Here is a 21,001-nt window from a genome sequence, read left to right on the forward strand (position 1 = left end):
GAGGGCGCGGGCCTGCCCAGGCCGTGCGGGCTCCTGCCACTGCACAGGCTGCAGCAACGCTACGCCCGTTGCTGCCTATCCCTGGTGCATCGTTTATACATGCACGCTAGGCTTGGCGTAGGGTAAGCAAGAGCAGCTCTGCCTGCATTCCCCTATAGCTGGGGGAATCCTCATTAAGTCAGCTCTAACATCGTCCTGACATTTGGCACAAAGCATGTGAATAAAGGAAAGAACTGAATATCTGTGGATGAGGGAATCTAGATGGACTGTATCCCAGAGTCTGTGAGAACCAGCTAATGAACAACTCCAATTACCTTTATAAATATCATGGATCTTGGGCAAGCCCCCAGTGCCATGAAATGCAAAGGTAATACAAAAGCGTTTGTAAGAAAGCAGGCCAATTTCCTCCCAGCTAATTGAGTCACTGTTAAGCTACCAAAGTCCAATGCACTAAAGTCACACAAGTAGCTCCAGTAAATCTGTGTGAGAAACGCCAGTTGGACTTGGGAATAAGAGAAACTGCCTGTAATCATACAGGCCCACAATCGAGAGAATATGCCTGGACCTTCCTCATTCAACAAAGTATATCAACGGGGTGTTAAATCCAGCTTGGTCTTTAAAATTTGGCAGAGTTGGGGCCATACTAGAGAGTGAAATCAGGAAAAACAAATGGTATTGACTCGACCATGCTTTTGGTTACAGCGATGGAAGCTCATTGAAACAAATCTGTGTCAGTGTTAATATGCAGGCAAATCTGAATTAATATTTGAGAGGCAACATGTCACATACCCTGATGAAATCAAAGGTGGCTGGGCTGAACTGACAGCTGAGCCGGGACCTAATGCTGGGCAGGAAGAAATCAAACGCGATCACTTTTTGCACAGAATTTCAGTTGAGAGGATGAAGGGAAAGCGTGAGACTGAGCTGTGTAAGGGCAGATCCTCAGCTGGTTAAAAATGTAGCTCCGCTGGTCCATACACCTAAAGAAAGAGGATGATATTAGTATCTTAAATAATCATGTGATGTGTAAGTAGAACTTGGCTTGGACAGGAACGCTGCTGCAGCGTTTGAAACCTGGCTAATGGCCTGTGAACATCAGGCAATCATTAATGAGAACATACGGGCTATGGGGAGGAGTTGTGTGGGGCACCGCAAGCAGTAATGCAAGGTTTGGCTTTATTTAATACTTCATTAATGAGCTTGGAGAGGATGCAGTCAGTGTGTTAATTAAACCAGCAGAACATATTAAATTGAGAGGTGTGTCAAAAAAACAGCCATTGCTATAGAAATAATGGAAAATGACCTGGGGAGATTATAAATGTAGAGAGGAAATAACAAAGTGAGATGCAGCATGGGGAGAAAACAAAGCAATCTTGAGGAAAATAATCAAAAAGCAGCTATTTAGAGGGTGGGAGATACTTGGAAAGCAATAAGACTATATGAGATTGAGCGGAGTTAGCAGATGGCAAATTAGGCCAGTTTTTACTTTTATTTCTATTTTTACTACTTTTTTTTTTTTTTTTTTTTTTACCTCTTAATCTATTTTTCTGTGATACTTCATACCGACTTTAGGAATTTCAAATCACTGTCTAACACAATCACAATTATTTGGGGCAGATCTTAGTTTTTTTTTTTTTTTTTTTTTTTTTTTTGCACCACTGCAGTTACACCTTTGCAGTTCTCAGTCTAAATGTAGCGCTGTGGGCTGGCATCAGGCTGCATGGCTTGTGTTGGTAACTCACCAGAATAAGCAGCTCTGAGGCCATCTGAAAACTCAGGGCTGCTTGCTCCACCCTAACCGCAGCGAGGCGGTGAGAACCACCTTCCCCAGCCAGACCTACAGCCGGTCACGGTGGCCTTGCAGTTACACCTTTGCAGTTCTCAGTCTAAATGTAGCGCTGTGGGCTGGCATCAGGCTGCATGGCTTGTGTTGGTAACTCACCAGAATAAGCAGCTCTGAGGCCATCTGAAAACTCAGGGCTGCTTGCTCCACCCTAACCGCAGCGAGGCGGTGAGAACCACCTTCCCCAGCCAGACCTACAGCCGGTCACGGTGGCCTTACCAGTTGCCATCAGCGGAAGCCCAGTCTAGCCCAGTTGCTCTAGATGATCATCTGCACCCAATGCAGATTACTAAACTTAGTTTTAGAAGGCAGTGGTTAAACCTCTGGTGAGTTAGTCTGAGTGCTAGAGCATGCACCAGGGCAGGTGCTGTAGCTCAACCCATGAGCCCTTGTAGGGGGGCTATGTAAACTATGGTATACACGAGGGACTCAGAAGGGCATACACTGAAGCATGGTAGTGCAGCAAGGAGACAGCTTACACCTTCCCATGCAGCTGAGACCATGTCTGCTAAATCCTGTGCACCCGCTATATTGGGAAGCAGCCTGGGGCAGCCCTGAATTCCTCTTTTGTGTCTGGATGCCATGTCATGGGTGTTGCCACCACCGTATTACCAGTGAGCCAGGGGTAAATAGCAAGCTTTAGGCTGGACACCTGCTATTGCCTGTGGGAAGATTTCCATCAGCTCCTCAGACTTCAGGTTCCAGTTCAGAAAAATACATAAACCTGGATTCAGCTCTAAGCAGGGACTCACTTCAGTTTGCCTTACTATCACATATAGTTTGTTTTGTCATCTTACTCATATGCTTAAAGTCAGAGATGAACCAAAGCATCTTTCTGACAATGGTCCTTTCTGTTGCCAACTCTGAAGGGTTTTATAAGTTTAAAATGGTAGTAATATAACCCTACTCCCTCCTAAGTATAAGGATAAAATAGCTATTTTCAAACAGCTATAGAAAACTGTAGCTATTCATTTTCTTATAATTGAATGTTAGTTCCATTGTCAACCTGAGCACATCTACAGATGCTGCTGTCATTTGGGGGTTGTTTAATTTATTTACCAATAACAGTGAACAAAGAATTTCCAGTCTAAAAATACGGTAAGCTTCCATCCAAAAAGAACATGCAATCATAAGTTTAGTATCCCAGTGGGATTTTTTTTTTTTAATCTCTTTTTAAGAGGAAAAACCTGCTTATATAGAAAAATAGGTTCCTCATCTGTACATCTACACTTCACTGTAAATCCTGCAAACAGCCTTACTGAATTCATCAGGAAAACCTCAGCACATAAACCCTGGCCACTGCTACCTTTGACTTCAGTGTAGGCAGAGCTCAAGAGATTTTATAAAAGCATCAGGTGAGATAGTTTGTTTAGTGTAAGACACTAAGCAAATTTTTAAGAAAGATCAGGAAGAAGAATCATTAAAGTCTTAAAAATCACTCTTAGCTTGCAGTAAATACACGGGTCTCATGAGGTCTTTCTGGCAACTTTCCATCTTTCCAGGGTCACTTGTAATGCAGAGCTCGAGAGGCACAGCAGTGTTGTGGCATCCGGTGGATCAGAAGAAAGGGAGCATGTGGGTGGGCCAGACGTCATTTATTTTCCCGGTGTCAATTATTGCCAAAAGAGGTTATTTTAGTTGTATGGTTTATTTTGTTGAAATGTAATTATTATGCTAATTATTTCCAAATTTACCGTTTAATTATAATCGTGAGATCTCTACCTTGGTACTTCCAGAGATGTACAAGCTGTGGGAAAGGTTTCATAATATTAATATATTTCCACAACCCTAAGTCATTTGGCTAATGTTCCTAGAACACAAAAAGTAACATCCTTTAACAAGAAGGCAAGGCTAGCTCCGTGAAACAGCTGATCTGCATCAGAAAGGCATTTTGCTCAATATGATTTCACTGCAAGAAATAACTTAAAAGGAGCACAAAAGGAGCTAAATGTTGGATCTTGGCTTTCTTACATCATTACACAATTCTCTTATCCCGTCATTTTCCTGGGGGATGAGGGGGAGTAATGGCCATCCCACTGTTGCTACAGGAAGTCTGTTGGATGCTGTTCCAAGGAAAATTGGAAATGCTACTTTAATTCTTTTAGGGCTAATTGTGCGACCGAGTTCAGTGGGAATTCTGTCCCTGATTTCTGCAGAGGCAGGATGCACATGGGCTTGGTTTGGATATTGCGAAGAGGACTGAGTCGACTGCAAAGTTGCTGTCTGCTACCAGGACCTTGGAGTTCGTACCCTTGGTTCCTTAGTGCCTGCCCTTGCTTTGTGACGAAGGAAAGAGGAAGTTTTTCTTTGTAGGACACTCGGACGTCCAACATTACACACAAACTTGCAAGATGGAATCTTCCAACTGCGCAGTCAGTCCCAGCACAGGCGATGCACCCTGATGAGCCATGCCTATTGGAAAGGTGCCCGCTGTGTTGTTCAGCCTCTGCAGAAGTTGAAGTGGTGATGACTTAACCTTAAACACTAGACAGAGAGGTTTGAAGCTGCCCAGGAAGGTCGCCCAACATTTTCTTTCTTCTTTTTACCTTTTTAAAATGAAAGTGTCATGGGTGGGAGGTGGCAGAACTGAAATTATACCTGTCGACAGAGAAATAGTGGAGAAACTATGAAGCTGGGGAAAACTGTCCTTGCTCATGGATTTCACGGGGACTGTAGCGCTGCGTAGCTGGTGAAGATTAACCTACAGAACTCTCGGGAAACTTGCTGACTCTTCCCCCACACCACCCCCAAAACAGAAAAGATCTGGAGCTCAAAGAGAATGCTGAGCTCCAGAAAGCTGAGTGCTTTCTGCGTGAGAAGATTAAGGAAATCTTGCCATTCCATGTCACCCTTTGGGAACTACTTTATGGCCCTTGTTTTGGTATTAGTTGTATGTGTGTCAGATGCTTTTAGAAGCGTCCTTTTCACTTTAGTGTCTCAAAACCTATGTGGAATTCCTTTTAATTGGGGGTGGGGAGATGTTCATCCCCTTTTTAAATCAAGTTTTGAAATTTTCATGACTGTTTATTGAAAAATTGAAACATTTGATCCGTTTATGTGTGTAAGAAATGTTTATACAGCTTGTGCATGCAGCTGTAGGACGGGAGTAGTACTGAAAGTCCCATACTGTTACACATGAAGATGTTTGGATACATCTGGGAGAATGTAAGCAAGTAGGTCAGTGGATCATGACTTAATGATTTGGAGCAGAGGCGGAATTTGGGGGAGTAGTGGCAAGGCATTGCTGGAGAAAAAGTAACAAATGGAAAATCTGAATGATGACTTAGGCTAAAAGTATCAACAGAGAAAGCTGAACAAAATTAAATGTATGCATATGGCAACCACTTTTGGACACCATTTTGTATATGGGGGACTTGGCTCAGAGGTGGCTGAGGTGCAGAGGCACTCATAGGAGTCTGGCTGCGAGCAAGGGTCTGTTCTGTGTTAGTTTTTGTGCGCGATTGTAACTGTGCTATGGTGGTGACTCTTGGCCTTTCTGATGGGACTGATAAATACTGGTGGGAACACCTATGGGCGCAGCAGGCTGTTTTGATCCCCACAATAACTCCAGTGAGCTCAAGTTGTCAGGAGGCTCTGACCTTGACCATATAGCGTTGGGGGAATATCTTCCAAAGGCAAAGTCGTTGGCCATGTCTGTACTGTCACAGCGAAGAATTGCAGGACGAGAGCAAGGGTTAAAGCTCTGAGTAAAAACAGCACGGGAGCCCACCTGGAGAGATGCAACTGTGCCCCTCTTCTCCTGCAGTGGATGCATGCATATGTATGTGTACATCACTAAAATTCCCTGCTACCAAATTTCCCTGCTTCAAAATATCAACCGATTTCTAGCGTCAAGGAACCTAATCATCTATTTATTAAAATGAGACAAACAATAAGTTTGTGTGGAGAAATGCGAAGGCAGTGCACATTGATCATGCTGATTTAGGGCTGTACCGCCATCACAGCATTTCCGGAGACAAATTCTTTGCAGCTAATTGCATTATAAATTCCGCTAAACCGTTTTCATAAGGTATTTTCCTAAGATATAAGCCCTCTATTGAAAATAAAACCAAAAAGTGCAAAGAAGCAGTTGTGGGGGTTTTTCCTAATTAAATATTACATGAAAGTAAGACAAGAGAGAGAGGGAAAAATGCAAATTGTGTTAATTAAATGCTAAGTCTGCTGTAAGGGACTAGTTTTAAACACCGGGGGACATGTTGAAACTCATCCAGATTTTCCAAGTGAAAGCCAAAAAAGTAGAGTCCCGAGGTTTTTGTCCTGAGATCAAGATGATTCTGAGCCATCCCAGATCAGGATTTTGATGTCACCAAATTTCAGAGGTGGTAATCCTGGCATGTCATGAATCTTAACCATCCTGAAAAGTGACCCAGATGAAGCCTGGATGCTGGACCACCTTCAAGAGAGCTCAGGGAGTGTGGCAGTGGGAATCAGCCTCTTCCTCCTGCTATGGTGGACCGTGGCAGTGGGGTTACGCTGCTGGTGGTGGGTACCCTGGGCTAGAGACACCGATGGGAAATAGCAGTCACCGTGTACAGCCGGTATGAACACCTGTGGCATTCGCCACAGAGCAGTTCCCCCAAATACTCAGTGGTACTTAGCAAAGTGCATTTCTACAGGGGATCTCAATCGTTTTTATCAAGCTGGGTCAGAAGACACTGAAGCAGAGAGCAAGTTAATTGGATTTCCCAAGGAAGCATAGCAAGCAGCGGAGGACTGAGCCTGGCTTCCTTGTTTCCCAGCCTCCAGCTCAAAGCACCAGACTGTTGCCCATGCTATTTTAGTATTTCTTTGGCTGACTGGGAGCAAAGCACGACATTTCTTTTCTTCTTTCCATATTGAAGGGCAGAAATTCTCATTCCTTGGAAATACTTGTCACTTTGAGCATGCCTGTCCAAATTCTCTCCTTGGTTCCTACAAGGAGAACAAATGTGCTGTGAGCTCATTTTAGAGAGTCCAGGCAGGGAACGATTACAGTCAGACCAGGAGAGGAGGCTGAGTCTCCTCCAGGCTTCATGTATGAGATGTTTCAGGTAGTGCCCATTTCCCAAAAAGTTACTTGGTAGATCAGCAATTGGGAAATTTCTTTGCCAGGGTACTTTTGCCACAGGAAAGCCTTTCCTCCTAATGCCTTGCATGGAACTGGGAGTTGCAGCTCCCAGGGTAGCTGTAGCTATCAGTCTGCTATTGGATTAGAAGGAAGCTTTTTCTTTTCTTCCTCCTCCTCTCCCCCTCCCCATGCAGTAAAATTACTTGATTACAAAGAAATTGGGAGAGAAATGTACTGCCTGTGATCTTGTCTTTGAGCCTAGGGGTAGCTCTGAGCATTTCAGCGGTCATGGCTAAGCCCTGGCTGTGCCATGGGCATGTCCACAGGGCGAGACCCTGCTCACACAACCCTGCTCACCCGCCTCCTAAAAGTCAGGCACCCACTGTCAGCAGGTCGCCCTACTGCTGCCAGAGCTGGGGGGACAGGGGCTCCCCCAGAAGGCAATTTTCATCCACACCTGCCTTCATGCAGGAAGGAGGCTTCTCCCCGGCTTGCCAGTGGAGCCCCAATGCCTGAAGTTTAGGTGGCTGAAGTTAGATGGGTCAAAGAAAGCTAATGGAGCTGGGTATTTCGTGAGCCTGAGCATCAGTTAATTAATTTTCATCTTGCCCTGAGCTGGGTTGGGTATGAGCTGTTTGTCTCAAGGGGGAACTGAGGCAAGAGCATTGGGTTGTGGCAGAAGAACCATTAGGTCCCAGGACTAGCTGCCTCATTAGGCCTCTCCATCTCTCTGCTCCAGACAGGAGAGACGCTCGTGCCCTCTTTAAAAGTGCTGTGCCCTGACCATGAGGATGCTGTAGCAAACACGCTTAGTGTTGACTCCCACACCAAAGGAGTGAGTTCCCTGCATGACAACCATTAAAGGTGCACGTAGGAGTGACATAGGCCAGAGATATGTATAAGAAATTTAAGCCAAGGCTTAGCTGAAAAAACTGTCATAAATGTTCCTCAGCCAAAGTCACAGAAATCAGATGACTATGAAGATTAAGGAGAAAGTTCCATAAAATTGTTGCACCCCCCAAAATGGAATTTCATCCTTATGACGGCTGGCATAGCAGTGGGCTTTAATCTGGGGGAAGGGGGACATCTGTGTGCTGGTGGGAAGAGTAATAGTCATTCTTGCAAAAAGCAAAGAAGGGGGGAAGAGGGGAGGGAGAAAAGCCCCATCTCTAATTTTTTATGGTAAAAGGGGTGTTTGTGGTTCTCATTTTTTATGTTGTTGTTGCCAACAATTGTTACGTGGTTGTTAATTTTTTTTTTAAGTCATTTTAGTTTTTCCAAAAGTGACCATGATTTGTTACTTATACTGTAGCTTACAGAAGTGACACACTTAATATCGGGGGGTCCAAACCTGGATATCTACCAATGGAGATGGAGATCAGGTAAATGCACACCTGCTCTTCCAAAGAGAAAAAGCTGCCATTTGGCAACTGGTTTGAGAGGGAGCTGCAGGCTATAACATGAGCATTTTGGAAGAGATTAGATTGAGCGCTGCCATTAATCACCAACTTCCATGTAGGCCCAGCATGGTTTTGTGTGACAATGGTGTTCAGACAACACACCACCTACCAGGAGACTCCAGGTCCCTGGAGAAGGCTCTGGGTTCTGTCCCTAGCAGTAGCTGAGCACAGGTCCACCGAAGGAGACCTGGCAGGAGCTGTGGTCCCCTGCAGACCAGCCCCATAGCGAGTACGAGGTACTGTCTTACTCTCCCAGCCGGAGGGAAGGCGGTGGTGGCTGCAACAGAGACCGTGATGGAGAAGGCAGGTGAGAGGGAGGTGTCTGCAGGTAGAAAAGAGTAATTATGTGGCACCATTGCCATGCCTAATATCTCCTCTTCTCTTTTACAGACACTTAACAAGAACAATTTGATACCAGATGACAGGACCAACTTCTACCCATTGCAGCAAACCAATGTGTACACGACAACCTATTATCCCAGTACACTGAATAAATATGACTACAGGCCCGAGGCCTCCCCTGGAAGGACCTTTACCAACAGCTGATGATGGACAGATCCTACAGGACTGGATCACTTCCTATATGAATTTTTTTTTATTGATTTTATGGACCAAATACTGGCCCAGCCTCTAGATGTAAATATTGTACAGTAGAGTCTTTTTTTTTTCCTTTGGTTAATTGTATTTCTTGTAAACAGCACATCTCCTTACAAGGACAAAAATGCATATGGACCATTCTGCAGAGCTTTTGTGGATATTTGGCTGGAGATGGCTCTTACTACTGCAACTGTTTATGGCTGGAAGATTGGCGTTGCTGTCCAAGGCCGACGTTGTCAAGGAGGTGGCTGTGTGCTGGGCTCAGTGGCCACCACACAGCAGCACATGACACACGGGTGCACTCTAAGCAAGGCAAGAGGTGGCCTCCTGGGGCAGGGGTGTCTGTCTGGTGAGGAGCCTCCTTCCTGAGACAGGGTAGCAACGGTGCACTGGATGACACGCAGCTCATGAGACAAGCCGAGCAGGACTCCATCGTGCCAACAACTTGAAGAATGTTTTCTTTTTCTTTTCCTTTTTTAATTTTTGATTCTTTTTTATGTTTCTGCAAAAAAAAAGAGAAACCAACGAACTTTCTAGGGCAGCGTTCCCTGTATCTTCAACAGAATCTTTTCTTATTACAGGAAATACTCTCTGCAGCCTTCTTTGGTAATACACAGTTCAGCTGATGAGAAACAACACAGAAACAAAGTGCATTACCCAAAGAAGCTTTCCAGAATGATTCCAGTCTTAATTAAAAGAAAATTATATAGGCAGTGAGACACTGAGAAAAGTAAATGTTGGAATAACATCGGAGACATGAACTTGGAGTGCCTAACAAACAAAGATGTTTATATCGCTGGAAAAAAAGATGTGATGATTGCCACACAAGAGCCATGGGCTTTTTTTCTTTCTTCCTTTTTTTCTGAGACAGCGTTAACTCTTTTTGTTCTAGCTTTGATCCTGATTGCATCTGCCAGGAAAAGGCAACTTTAGAGGCCATGCTCTTCTTGTGGGAAATCACCATGCTTTGGGCTAGTTTTCCCTCTTGTTTTATTGTTGGGTTTTACTTCATTTACTTTCAAAGAGTGAATAATTCTGACTTCGCAGGGGGAGGATATTTGCATAAGGAATGTTTCCATAGTCTGACAAGACCCAGAAAGTCTGCTGCACATTCTTATAGCGTCTTCCAGTCAGTACTCTATGAAATAGTAACACAGCTGAGTAATGTGCGCTGTTTGCCAATATTTCTTTCATTTTTCTGAACAAAAACAACCCAACAAACAAATGCTGCTGCAGCTATTGAAGTAAATTGGGGCGGTAGCATTATTCAACACTATATCCAGCCTTGAAATGTAATTTTGTGTATGTGTGTGACTGTGTCTATAAGAACTGTATTAGTTTGATGCAGAAGCCATGTTGTCTACAACCAGATGTTTGTCTGACATAATTGTTTGGCAAAAAGGAAACTTATTGCTGGTGCTTAATGTACAATTACATCCAATGTGTTAGCAACGTGAACAAGTTCACCACTGTTATCATTCAGTGTTTCTAAATATTTATAATGAACTCCTGATGCTAAGGATTTTAGAATGTCGCAATACTGAGCATGAGATAAAAGTACACCCCAAAATGCGCATGAGCTCCATGTGGTCCCGAGCTTGCCTTTGTCGTCTGCATCTTACTCGAGCAATTGCCATGCCTGTGCTTGGCCATTGCCTCGGCCGTGTTCCCAGCGGTCCCGTTTGTCTTCGCTTTATTTCAGATTTTGCTGTAAGCCGACACCAACCGTTTCTCGGTGCTATTCCTTTGCAGTTGCTTGTTTGGAAGCCCAGCTTGGGCTGTGTGCTCAGCTCTTTCACATAGGCAGCTGGTAGGAAATGAAGAAAGACTGTGTGGCTCATGACAAGTATACTGCTTTTCCTGCGAGGAAAAGCCAACATGGCTCTGTAAGCCTGTGTTATGGTGATTTGACCAGAAGGCAAGAATAAAGTAGCCTCCCATTTTTAAATTACTTTTTGTTCAACTTCAGCTTGCAGTGATTGAAGGCTGCAGGGATATTTTTAATAAAGTGGGGTCATTAGCGCTGCCACGAGGATGCCTTAGGCTCAGTGGTGCCCATCATTTCCAGCAGCTGTTTTTTCTAATTTAGCAGCTCATCCTGCTTCTGCTCTGGTCTCACCGGGTGAGACGGAGGGAACAAAGGAAAGGAGGGAGAGAGATGCCCTTAAATAGATGTACTCGCATGTGAAGCAGCGGGGCCAGGAGCTGATGCAGACCTCGAAGCTCTCTCCGAAGCAGCCTGCTGCAGCCCTCCAAGTAGCTCACAGCAGCTCGGCAGCTGGGGCGAGAGCAGCAGGAGCGGAGCGGGATCTCCAGGGGAGCACTGGTAGCAGGTACAGTGCCCGCAGGGGGGGGGTTCCCAGGCCCCTAAGCCCCATTTGAGGAGCGATGCCTTTGTGCCCCATCTCACTGAATTTTCTCATCCCCCTCAGCAACACTGAAAATCCTCACTTAAAGTAGTTCTAACTAGTATGTAGCCCAGGGGTTGAAAATTATTACATCAGACCATCAGGATGGGATTTCCCAGCTTTAATTTACGTGACTCAAAACATGGGCTCCCAAGATCACTCTAGCTGATTTGAGGAGCGATGCCTTTGTGCCCCATCTCACTGAATTTTCTCATCCCCCTCAGCAACACTGAAAATCCTCACTTAAAGTAGTTCTAACTAGTATGTAGCCCAGGGGTTGAAAATTATTACATCAGACCATCAGGATGGGATTTCCCAGCTTTAATTTACGTGACTCAAAACATGGGCTCCCAAGATCACTCTAGCTGTTGTAAAATTAAAGCCATCTCCGAGCTTCCCCTTCAGAAGATTCCCTGTAGCGACATGTTCTGCAATTACCATGCACGTGGCAGGGTTGCAGCTGGAGGCTGCGGGGGGATGTGAGCAAGTCAAACCTTGCAATTATTTTAATTTTCTATTTTTCCTTTATTTTCTTTTTTTTTTTCCCCTCCATAGACATTTTTCCATTTTTGGCTTCACAGAATAGCACAATGTAAACTGATTTTTTTTTTTTTTTCCCCCCAAAGTGCCACGTAGCAGCTGAAATTATTTAAATGTCCAGCTCATCAAGATAGGTCATTACTGCCATTGCATTCAGGAGGTGGATATTTTGTAGGCTATTGGAGGGCAGAGGCTTCAAGGGTGGTGCATTTGGTTATAGTTTCATCAAGACATTCCTTCTTACCAGACATCCAAATGGATTCAGCCTTTTTTCATATAATTGGGAATCACAGCAAGGATCTATAGACTCCATTTGAGCAGAAAGTAGAAACCAGGAGAGAGTGAGAGAGAGTGAAAGAAAGAAATCAGAATGCTTATTACTCAATTAATGTTTGCATGAGAATACAGTTTCTTAAGGATGATGTTAATGCGGTGTGAGGGTTGCATTTTATTTTTTTTTTATGAGCTCTCTAATGCGTGGCAGGTTAATGACACCATGTGCAGTGGTATTCTTGCAATCCAGGTAATTTGGCAGCTTGATCATCAGGTCTGTAATAGCTGTAGCAGCTTGAATTGCTCCTGCAGCTGAATGTTAAAGTTGCTAAAATTCCCTATTCCTAAGGCTACCTTAAAGTACACTGGAAACGCATTTAGTTCAGGAGCATTGCTTTCCAAAAGACTCATCTTGCTAGATACGCATTTTTTTCTTTTCTTTCACATCTAAGATAGAGAAGGGGGACCCGGGGCAGTTCCTGTGTTGGTCCAGAGACATTGGTTCTCTGCAAACCCTTTGGATAGGATTCAAGGATACAGTATGTAAAACGTTGTGGAAATCTTACAGCCAAGTATGTAGCGGAAACACCTTTCATCAGGCCATTCTCTTTTCTTTTTCCATGGAATTGGCTGCCTTTCTCACTCCAGAAGGGGTGTGCGTTATGGCATTAGCTGGGCTGTGTTGTGCAGTTGCTGCCGGGCTTTACTCGAGCAGCTATCACCCGCCAGAAATAACCTGTGCAGCTCGCTAGCAGGCAAACCGCTGGATGCTGAACCCCCAGCGTACGAGGTGCTGTTGCTCTAAAGGTGCGCTTGAATGTTCAGCCTATGAGCCAGGGGTGCTCTTCGATACACGAACTGTACAGACACTGTAGGAGAAGAATGTGTGCTGTCTTACCACCGCTGTTCCTAATGCCTTACGTTCAGAAGATGAGACGGTTGGTTTGGAATGAACAGAGGGTAGGGACGGAGCCCACGTCTGATGCAGACAATTTGACGCCTCCAGAGTTAATCTGATGTTAAACCCACCTGGAGAGGAAATTGCTGTCCACTGAGATTGATTTATTCTTTGTACCAAATGTAGTGTGGGGAGAGTTATATATATATAAATATATATATATATATAAAAATTGTAAATGTAAACACACAATATATATATTTAGCAAAATGCCTGCACAGGAAACTTAGAATAAGAAAGGCAGTGCTGGTATTCAAATTCCACAGGGACAAAGTGAAGAAAAAAAAAACCTGTAAAAATCGAGTATCCTTTCCATTAGGTTTAAAAAAAACCACACTTTTGAGGTAAATGAAATGTAATTTTTTAATTGAAAAGAAAATTGATTTTTCTAGTTAGAAATGCTGATTCTCCCCTAAATCATTCTGGTTAAGAATGATTAAGAAAAAGATTCTTGTTACTGCTTATATTTTCTGAATAAGCCTCCCAGAGCTCTCATGTGTATCGCTCGATTGTTTTTGTAATTATAAGTAGGGAGTAATTGTGCAAAGAAAATTAAAATAGCAAGTAGGAGTAACAAATATTGTACCATTAGAGGAAAAGGCATCATCTATTAGAATGTGAAAAATGTCACCTTCCATGGTAAAGAAGTTAGCAACTGCTTTCTGAGTTATTGATCGCCATTATAAGCCTTGCCTTACAGTCACACCAGGAGGTTTTAATACAGAATTTAGGGAGGAGAAACCCTGCAAACCCATGGCTCCTGGTTTTCAGAAGGGTCCAGAAAAGCCACCAGGCCATGGGAGCCTGGCACCTGGTGCCCCGGGTGTCTCTGGCGCTTCCAGCGTTAGCAGTCGAGGCTCCGCATCTGTTCCTCCCCCCATCACTGCTGCCAGCCAGCCCGCACGCACGGCGGGCCCCGCGCCCTGGGACCTCCCCGGCGTCACAGAGAGCTACCCAGGAGCTTGGGTTGGAGGCATGTATTCTTTTTCAACAGGTGACTTTAAAGCCCTGGTGACCAAGGCCCAGACTCGTACAGATGAATCTTCCCCTTAAGCTTGTTAGAAAGAGAAAACTTTAGGGGGCTTCAACAGCAGATTTGGTGACCAAATCCACAAATTTTTATGCTGCCTGATTGCCAGAGCCTTCAAAACTGGACAGAAACCCCTCTGGAGCTGGGTCCTTGTGGAGCTTATCCAGTCTCAGCCGTTCTGCCTGGAATTTCTTCCTCTGGGCCCTTTGGGAAAATTTAGTGTCTGCATTAGTCTTGGCTGGGGGAGCAAAACCAGCAACCCACTATTTAGATAGCCACAAATACAAATGCTCAATAGCATTCAGCGCAAGTTTGGGTCTCAAACTTGATTTTTTTCTGTTCTGCCTCCAGCCTCGGCTGCAAATTCGCCCCCGCGATTTGAGAGGGTTCAGTGCTGTAAGAGCAGCATGTGGCTTGCTGCGAGTCCCAGCCGAGATTTGGTTTTAGGCAAATCTGATGGTGAGAAGTATTAACACCGCACTCTAGTTCCAAAACCTCTGTGAGGGGGGTGCTGTTAACTCACATGCCTCGGAGTCAAGCAGAGGTCGGTGCGGATGGGCCATTAATAACTGAAGCAAAAAAGGTTTTTAGGACCAAAATGTTAAGCAAGGTAAAAGCCAGCCAGCTGCGTGACAGTGTGGTTTCCATCCACACACACACCCCCAGCCAACGTCCAAACCTGTGCATACTTAAAAGCGAAGCAGTACATTAGGAGCATTCCCACAGAAGAAGGTTTAGGGAGGATGAACGGTACGTGCGATGGAAATTATAGGATTTAGCTTGTAATTGAGGTGGGAGAGTGACAGATGCAATACTGGATCTCAGATACGTGGGAAATGGTTATGCGAATGCAGAATGCTTGCCCCAAAACAGCAAAACCTGGAGAGTATTATTGGACTCTGTTGTGAAGGCACATCACCCTTCCTATGCAATCGAACTTGATGGTACTTTAGTATAAAGGTGACCTAGACTGTAATCACTGCCTTTAGACACTGTGAATTTTTTTGGGGTATTCTGTATTTTTATATATTGTACAATGTAAAGAATAATTCAGAAATAAACCAGACCAACCTGGCAAGCCTGTGAGTTATTTCCCCTCGGAGGCTGATGCGTAGCAGGGCTGGGATGCAGAGCAGCGCTGGTGGGACGGGACAGCAGGGATGCGGAGGGCCAGGGCAACACCAAATTCACTCAGCTGCTTGTGTGGGGATGGGGCATTGCAGCACACGTCCTTCCTCCCTGCCTGCCCTCCAGCTGCACCCCAGGGCCCCGGGTTGGATTACATTTGTTGTTAGTTGCAGACAATGTGGTTAGAAAATTGTGTTACTGAGCGTAACAGCGAAGTCTGCCACTGCAACCCAACTCCCCTCCCACACAAGCCTGCGTGTCGGCGTACAGCTTCACACCAATCTTTGGGGGCATCTGAGAAATGGTATTTCTGAGGGAGGTGCCCAGTGAGGTAAGCTCAAATCTGTCCGAAATTCAGGGTGCCAAACCCACGTCCAGTTCTGCAGTGCGCATCTCACCTCTGCTCCCCAGCTCTCCGCACGTGACGCCGAGCCCCCAAGGGCGCAACCACTGACCGCGCTGCCGAGAGTGGCTGGGTGCCCCAGCAAAGTACGCTCCTCTGCCGCAGAGCCTTGTGGGCGTACGTGCTCGGCGGCAATGAGATCGTATCGCTGTGCCCTCGCAAGCCTTACATACTGATGGGGAAAGTTATAAAAAGCTGAGGGACACGTTTTGATTGAAGGATGGTCGTAGCCTCGTATTGAAGAATGTTATAGCTCTTGTTGCATTTATTAATCAAAGTAAAGACCATGAAAAGTGACAGTCAGGAACATTTTAGTTTACGTTCCGATACAGCTCAAGACTTATATTGAAGTTTCATACAGAAAATTACACCATAATGTCGTAAAAAATAGATTGGATTACTAATAACCTGAAACGTGCTACACCTGCATACATAATACTTTAATCCTACTAAATCATAAGCTATCATTTGGGTGTTTTCATATTCTCAAGTGTGCATACAGGAATTTCTTTTCAATGCAGACCATTAAAAAGTAATTGAGAGGCACAAGATCAGTAAAACAAACTTGCTGTGAGTAAGATGGATATTTTTTTTCCCCAGTTAGTTTGCACAATAACACGAAGAGGCCGTTTCTGAATGGTTTTGTTTTGCATCAAGGCACCTCTGCGCACAGTTAGAGCGAAAGTACCACATTGGAACCTATTTCCAATTTCCTTAAAATGTGTCTACCACAACATTTTTTTTCTAGTTGCTAATTTGATTCATTAACATAACAGTTTGACTTGTAGCCCCCGCGCATTTTGTTCTCTCGCCTTCACTGCACATCCCAACTGTACCCTTTTTCCTCTTTAATTCTTAACTGCATGTGGTAAACAGCAAAAACTTCACTACCTTGCAGGTTCCCCACTGGCTTTTTATTAAACCAAAGCCTTGGGGCTGCGCTGCTGGCGGTGGGCTCCCGAGCAGCACCCGCTGCCCTCGGGGTTTGCTGGGGACCCCCCCCGATCCCCCCAGCAGCGTGGGCAAACGCGAGGCCCGGGGCCAGGGCACGGAGCTGCCTGCGGGGACCACAGCACCGCAGCCCCCTCCAACCTGCCTTCGGCAGCGTGCAGGAGCTGGAGCGTGAAAAATGGAGGAAAAGAAAAAAGCAGAAGGTTCCCTGTGATTCATTTTGGCTCATTTCCTCCCAGCCCCCTGCAATAAATGCTTTAGGGACGCCCTGAGCCAGATGTTGCAGTGACGAAGCTCTCCCAGCCCTGTCCCTCCGTATGAAGTCCTTTCGCTGGTGTTTTCTTCTCCATCAAGGGCTGGAAATGTCTGTGGCCAGTGGGGCACTTGCCTGGGCAACGGCACAGCCAGCTCGGCATTATGGAGGAAACGGGGGGCAAGGAATTGCATCCCAGCCCAGTTAACATCAGTGACTGTAAAAACGCCGGAGCAGGGGCTTGGATGAACGAGCTGTAAGCACCGCAGAGCAGCTGAGCAGCTGCATATTGGCACCTGGGCGTTATCAAGAGCAAGTCATGTCAGACCAAATTAATTTGCTCCTCTGAACAGGCACCACATCCTGCAGATAGCGCAGAAATAAGCAACATCCCACAGCCGGATTTTTAGGAAGGCTTTCAGCTGCCTCATACACGATCCCCATATGCTGCTCGGAGTGGTGGTCAGGCAGAGCATCATGCAGACGCCCTCCTTGGAAAGCAGTGAAGAAAAAAAAAGCTCCAAGTGGGCTTTGATGAAAAAAAGCCCCAAGAGAGTCTACTACTGCTGTGTCCAGTACCCCCACCACTGCCCCCAGCCCCGCCAGTGCCCCCAGTCCCCCCATCATGATTGGACCACAAGCCCTGGCTCTGACTCCTGCATTTCCCTCTGCCCATGCAGGCATTTTGTTCAGCTGTGAGAGCCCACGTGGCAGGCCGCTGTGGCTGGGCATGGGGACAGTCCCCAGGCTCAGGGGCAGTCCCTGAGCCAGTTTAAATCAGCTCAGTGCAGCTACCCTGGCACAGGGCTCAGCTCAGAGCAAGCTCCACCTCAACACGCACGAGAGTCTACACTTTCTCCTGCAAAAGCATCTCTTCCCGTGGCATCTCGTGTGTTCCTTCCCCTTGAGTGTACAGCCAAGAGACTGCACGCTCTCACATGCACAGCTCAATTACCGACAGCTTTGGAGATTCATTCAAAATGCTGTTTTGCTAAGAGCTGAAATGCATTTTGACATGGTTTGGTTTGCTCATTCATAAAAAGCCACTCGTGGAGTTGTCATTGCACTTTCTGTTTAAAAAGCTGACTTTCAAATTAACCAAGGGGAAGGCAGAGTTCAGCACTGCCCAAGCCTGTTTCCAACAGAATAAAACCCCAACACAACCTCACCACTCCCAGCATGTGAGGTAGGGACAGACAATAAATCCCTTACATTGTCACATATGGAGAGAATCAGGTGATAAGGCTACAACATCAGCCCATTTCCCAGGGCAGCCCCCGTCCACACAGCCTGTCTTTGGTCAGACTGCAGCCCTTGAGCCTGCTTTACAATTTCCCCAAACCAAAGAGTTTTCCTCTGGAGAAAGCACTGAGTCAGGCTAAGGTATGTTCTTTGCTGAGATAAAGATGCAAAGCTGGCTCTTGGCAGCTGGGTAGCCTCTTGTCTTCTCATGCTTTGCCCTGGTGTGCTCACAGGGCAGGTCTAGATGGTGAACCAGAGTTTTATCACCTTTTTTTTTTTTTCTGTTATGGCTGACCCTACATTGACCATCTCATCGCATCAACTCAAATGCAGGTAAGATTAGTTTGCTCTTTATAGTTTTAAAACTACAAAGATGACAAGGAAATGCTAGCGTGCTGTACTCAGATGCTGGCCACGTCCACCCCTCGCCCCCATGGGGTGTATCCCTACTGAACATGGAAGATTCAGCTCATCGGATCCTTGCACTGACCAAAGCAGGTCTGGTACCCAGCAAATGCTTTAAACTCCTTCTGGCTGTGGGGCAGAGGTGTCTCCTGTCTGAGGAGCTGTGCCGTACCACTGTCATGCTTCAAAATAAGTTTTCTGGAGCTTTTTCAAGGTCAAATTCCACAGTTTATGAACCAGCAATTAGCTGGAGGCAAAAAGTAGTCCTGGTTTTCCATCACTCTGGAGACCGGGTGGCATCTCCCAGACGGGGGGTTAGCATTGACCATGGCGAATGGCAACAGGCTCTCGAGGTTCCATCCATCTAACCTTGCTGTATTCTTTCATTTGTAAACCTCCCATAGTCATTTCCTTGCTGTCGTGGAAATAATGGAGCCAGCAATGGATTGCTCCCCTCTCAAGTGTGGGGTAATGAACAGTCTTCAGAAACATTTGATATTTCCATGATGTGAAGCATCAATGGCCAAATGTACCCATTTTTGAAGTACTTAATTTACTGTCACGAGCAAGCGATCTGTACGAGAGAGCAGGCATAATGCTGATACACTTTTATTACCCTGGCAGGAGCCACATTATTGTTTTCTGTTTTCACTTTTCTTAGCAACAACATTTTTTTGTTCATAGGTTTCTTCATAGGCGCTCAGCTGAAATTATTTTTATGTTGTACCCAATTTACATGCTGACGTACATCAGCCTGTCCACGAGCGAGAGCCTTGCTTTCTGCCTGAAAGCCTCCTGGCAATTACTGCTGTCTTCTGCTGATCCATCACTCCTCTGGCGCTGGAAGAGCCAAACCTCACTGCCTGGCGGCAGCAGCCCATCCTGAGGAGCAGCTTGGTCCCTGGCAGTCCCTGCCATGCCGGCTGCTGTCGCAGCCAGGGAGGGTCTGGAGCTAATGGGTACGGACTCCTGCTCTGAGCATCACTTATGTGTGCACCAGCCCAGAGACCCACAGTCCAACCCCAGCCACAGTAAAATCAGATTTAAGTACCACGTAAGTGTACAAGGTAGGACAAGCTGCGATGCTTTAGCATAGGCTAAGACCTATTCTGAAAAAATCTCTCTCGAAAAAGTTCTTTCCTACACTTCAGTGGCAGTTGAAGATATTTCTATATGAGGTTGTGCTGTTTTAGTTCACACTTCTGCTGCTCATCCACTCACCATCAACCCTTCAGAGCCTCCCTTTCCTTTGCCCACCAGAGATGCTCTTAGATCACCAAAACTCAACCTCATAGCTACATCCATAATCCCAACCCTTGGCTTTGCAATAGAAGGCAGGTTTAGCAGAGCCCCAGGGACAGTTTGAGGCTCAGGACATGGTGGGGTCAGTTTGTTGGCCACCGGCGTTTCCTCTGCCTGCACTCGCCTGAGCCCCACTCACTGGGGTCCCACCAAGGCGGTGTTTCCCTGTCTGTTGCCTGTGGGGAGGTTTGCAGCCCCTGCCTGCTGCTTTTTAGTGCCTGAGGCAGGTACTTGTCTGTGGCCAAGTGGATAGATGGACAGACAGATGGATGGCCAGGCTTACCTATGGCACAGCCCTTGCAGCCCCCAGGGAAGGGGTCCAGCCCATCCTGGTGCCACCAGCAGAGCTCCTCCAGCCCTGGGACCTGCCTACAGATATAAAGTAAAGCAGAAAGCTCCCAAAAGGAAACCTCGCTGCAGCTGCGGGACCTGCTGCAAAGCCTCACGTTGAGAGTCTGGGATGATCTGCAGCTGCCACGGGGCCATGGTCCCATGCTCGTTTGGCTCCCAAAGAGTTAAGATGGTTTTTGCAGCCCTTATCCAAGGATGACTTCAGTGGGTGACTGGCTGTGCTGACTGTGCCGGGAGAGGAGAGCCTGCTGCTCCTGGCAGCTTGCATGAGGAGTCCTGGCGTGGTGCATGCGCTGGGGCTTCCCCTCTGCCTGCTCAAGCCCAAATCGTAGCAAAAAAAGAAAAAAAAAGAAAAAAAGAAAAATCCCCTGGTTGCAAGTTTGTGTTCATTTGCGGTGGGTGCAGAGTAACGTCAGCGGCGTGTGCCAGGTAAAGGCTAATGCCTTGGTTCCTGATGAAACTCGCTGGCTGCAGCCCAAACTGTGCTCCTGGAGCAAGTAAAGCACCGCAGCTGCTCGGCCCTCACGACTCCCAGCAGGAGAGCAAAGGCGGGCGCAGCTGCGTTTGGGTGCTGCTGCTGCTCTTCCCCAACATCAGCATCCCCCGGTGCTGGGCTGCAGCCTGGAGATGCCAAAACACCCGCACCTGGCATCTACAAGTGGCCGACTTTTTCCCCAGCTTCTGCTGGTCCCAGGGCCATCAGACACGAGGTGTGGAGCCCGTGAGTGGCTCCCCCATATCTGGGCACATCTGGGCACACCACCAAGCAACTGCACACAGCCAGGCTGC

General features: G+C 46.3%; 1 protein-coding gene across 1 annotated transcript in view; it reads left to right on the forward strand.

The window, feature by feature from the left end:
• SEMA5B (semaphorin 5B) overlaps positions 1-8,917 on the forward strand; it is a 138,458-nt gene extending 129,541 nt beyond the window's left edge. Inside the window, 1 exon segment of the mRNA XM_009640865.1 lies at positions 8,762-8,917. Coding sequence (XP_009639160.1) covers positions 8,762-8,917 — 156 coding nt within the window.
• The last annotated feature ends 12,084 nt before the right edge of the window (positions 8,918-21,001 follow it).

Source organism: Egretta garzetta, unplaced genomic scaffold, assembly GCF_000687185.1.
Source record: "Egretta garzetta isolate BGI_Z169 unplaced genomic scaffold, ASM68718v1 scaffold326, whole genome shotgun sequence".
Lineage (NCBI taxonomy): Eukaryota > Metazoa > Chordata > Aves > Pelecaniformes > Ardeidae > Egretta > Egretta garzetta.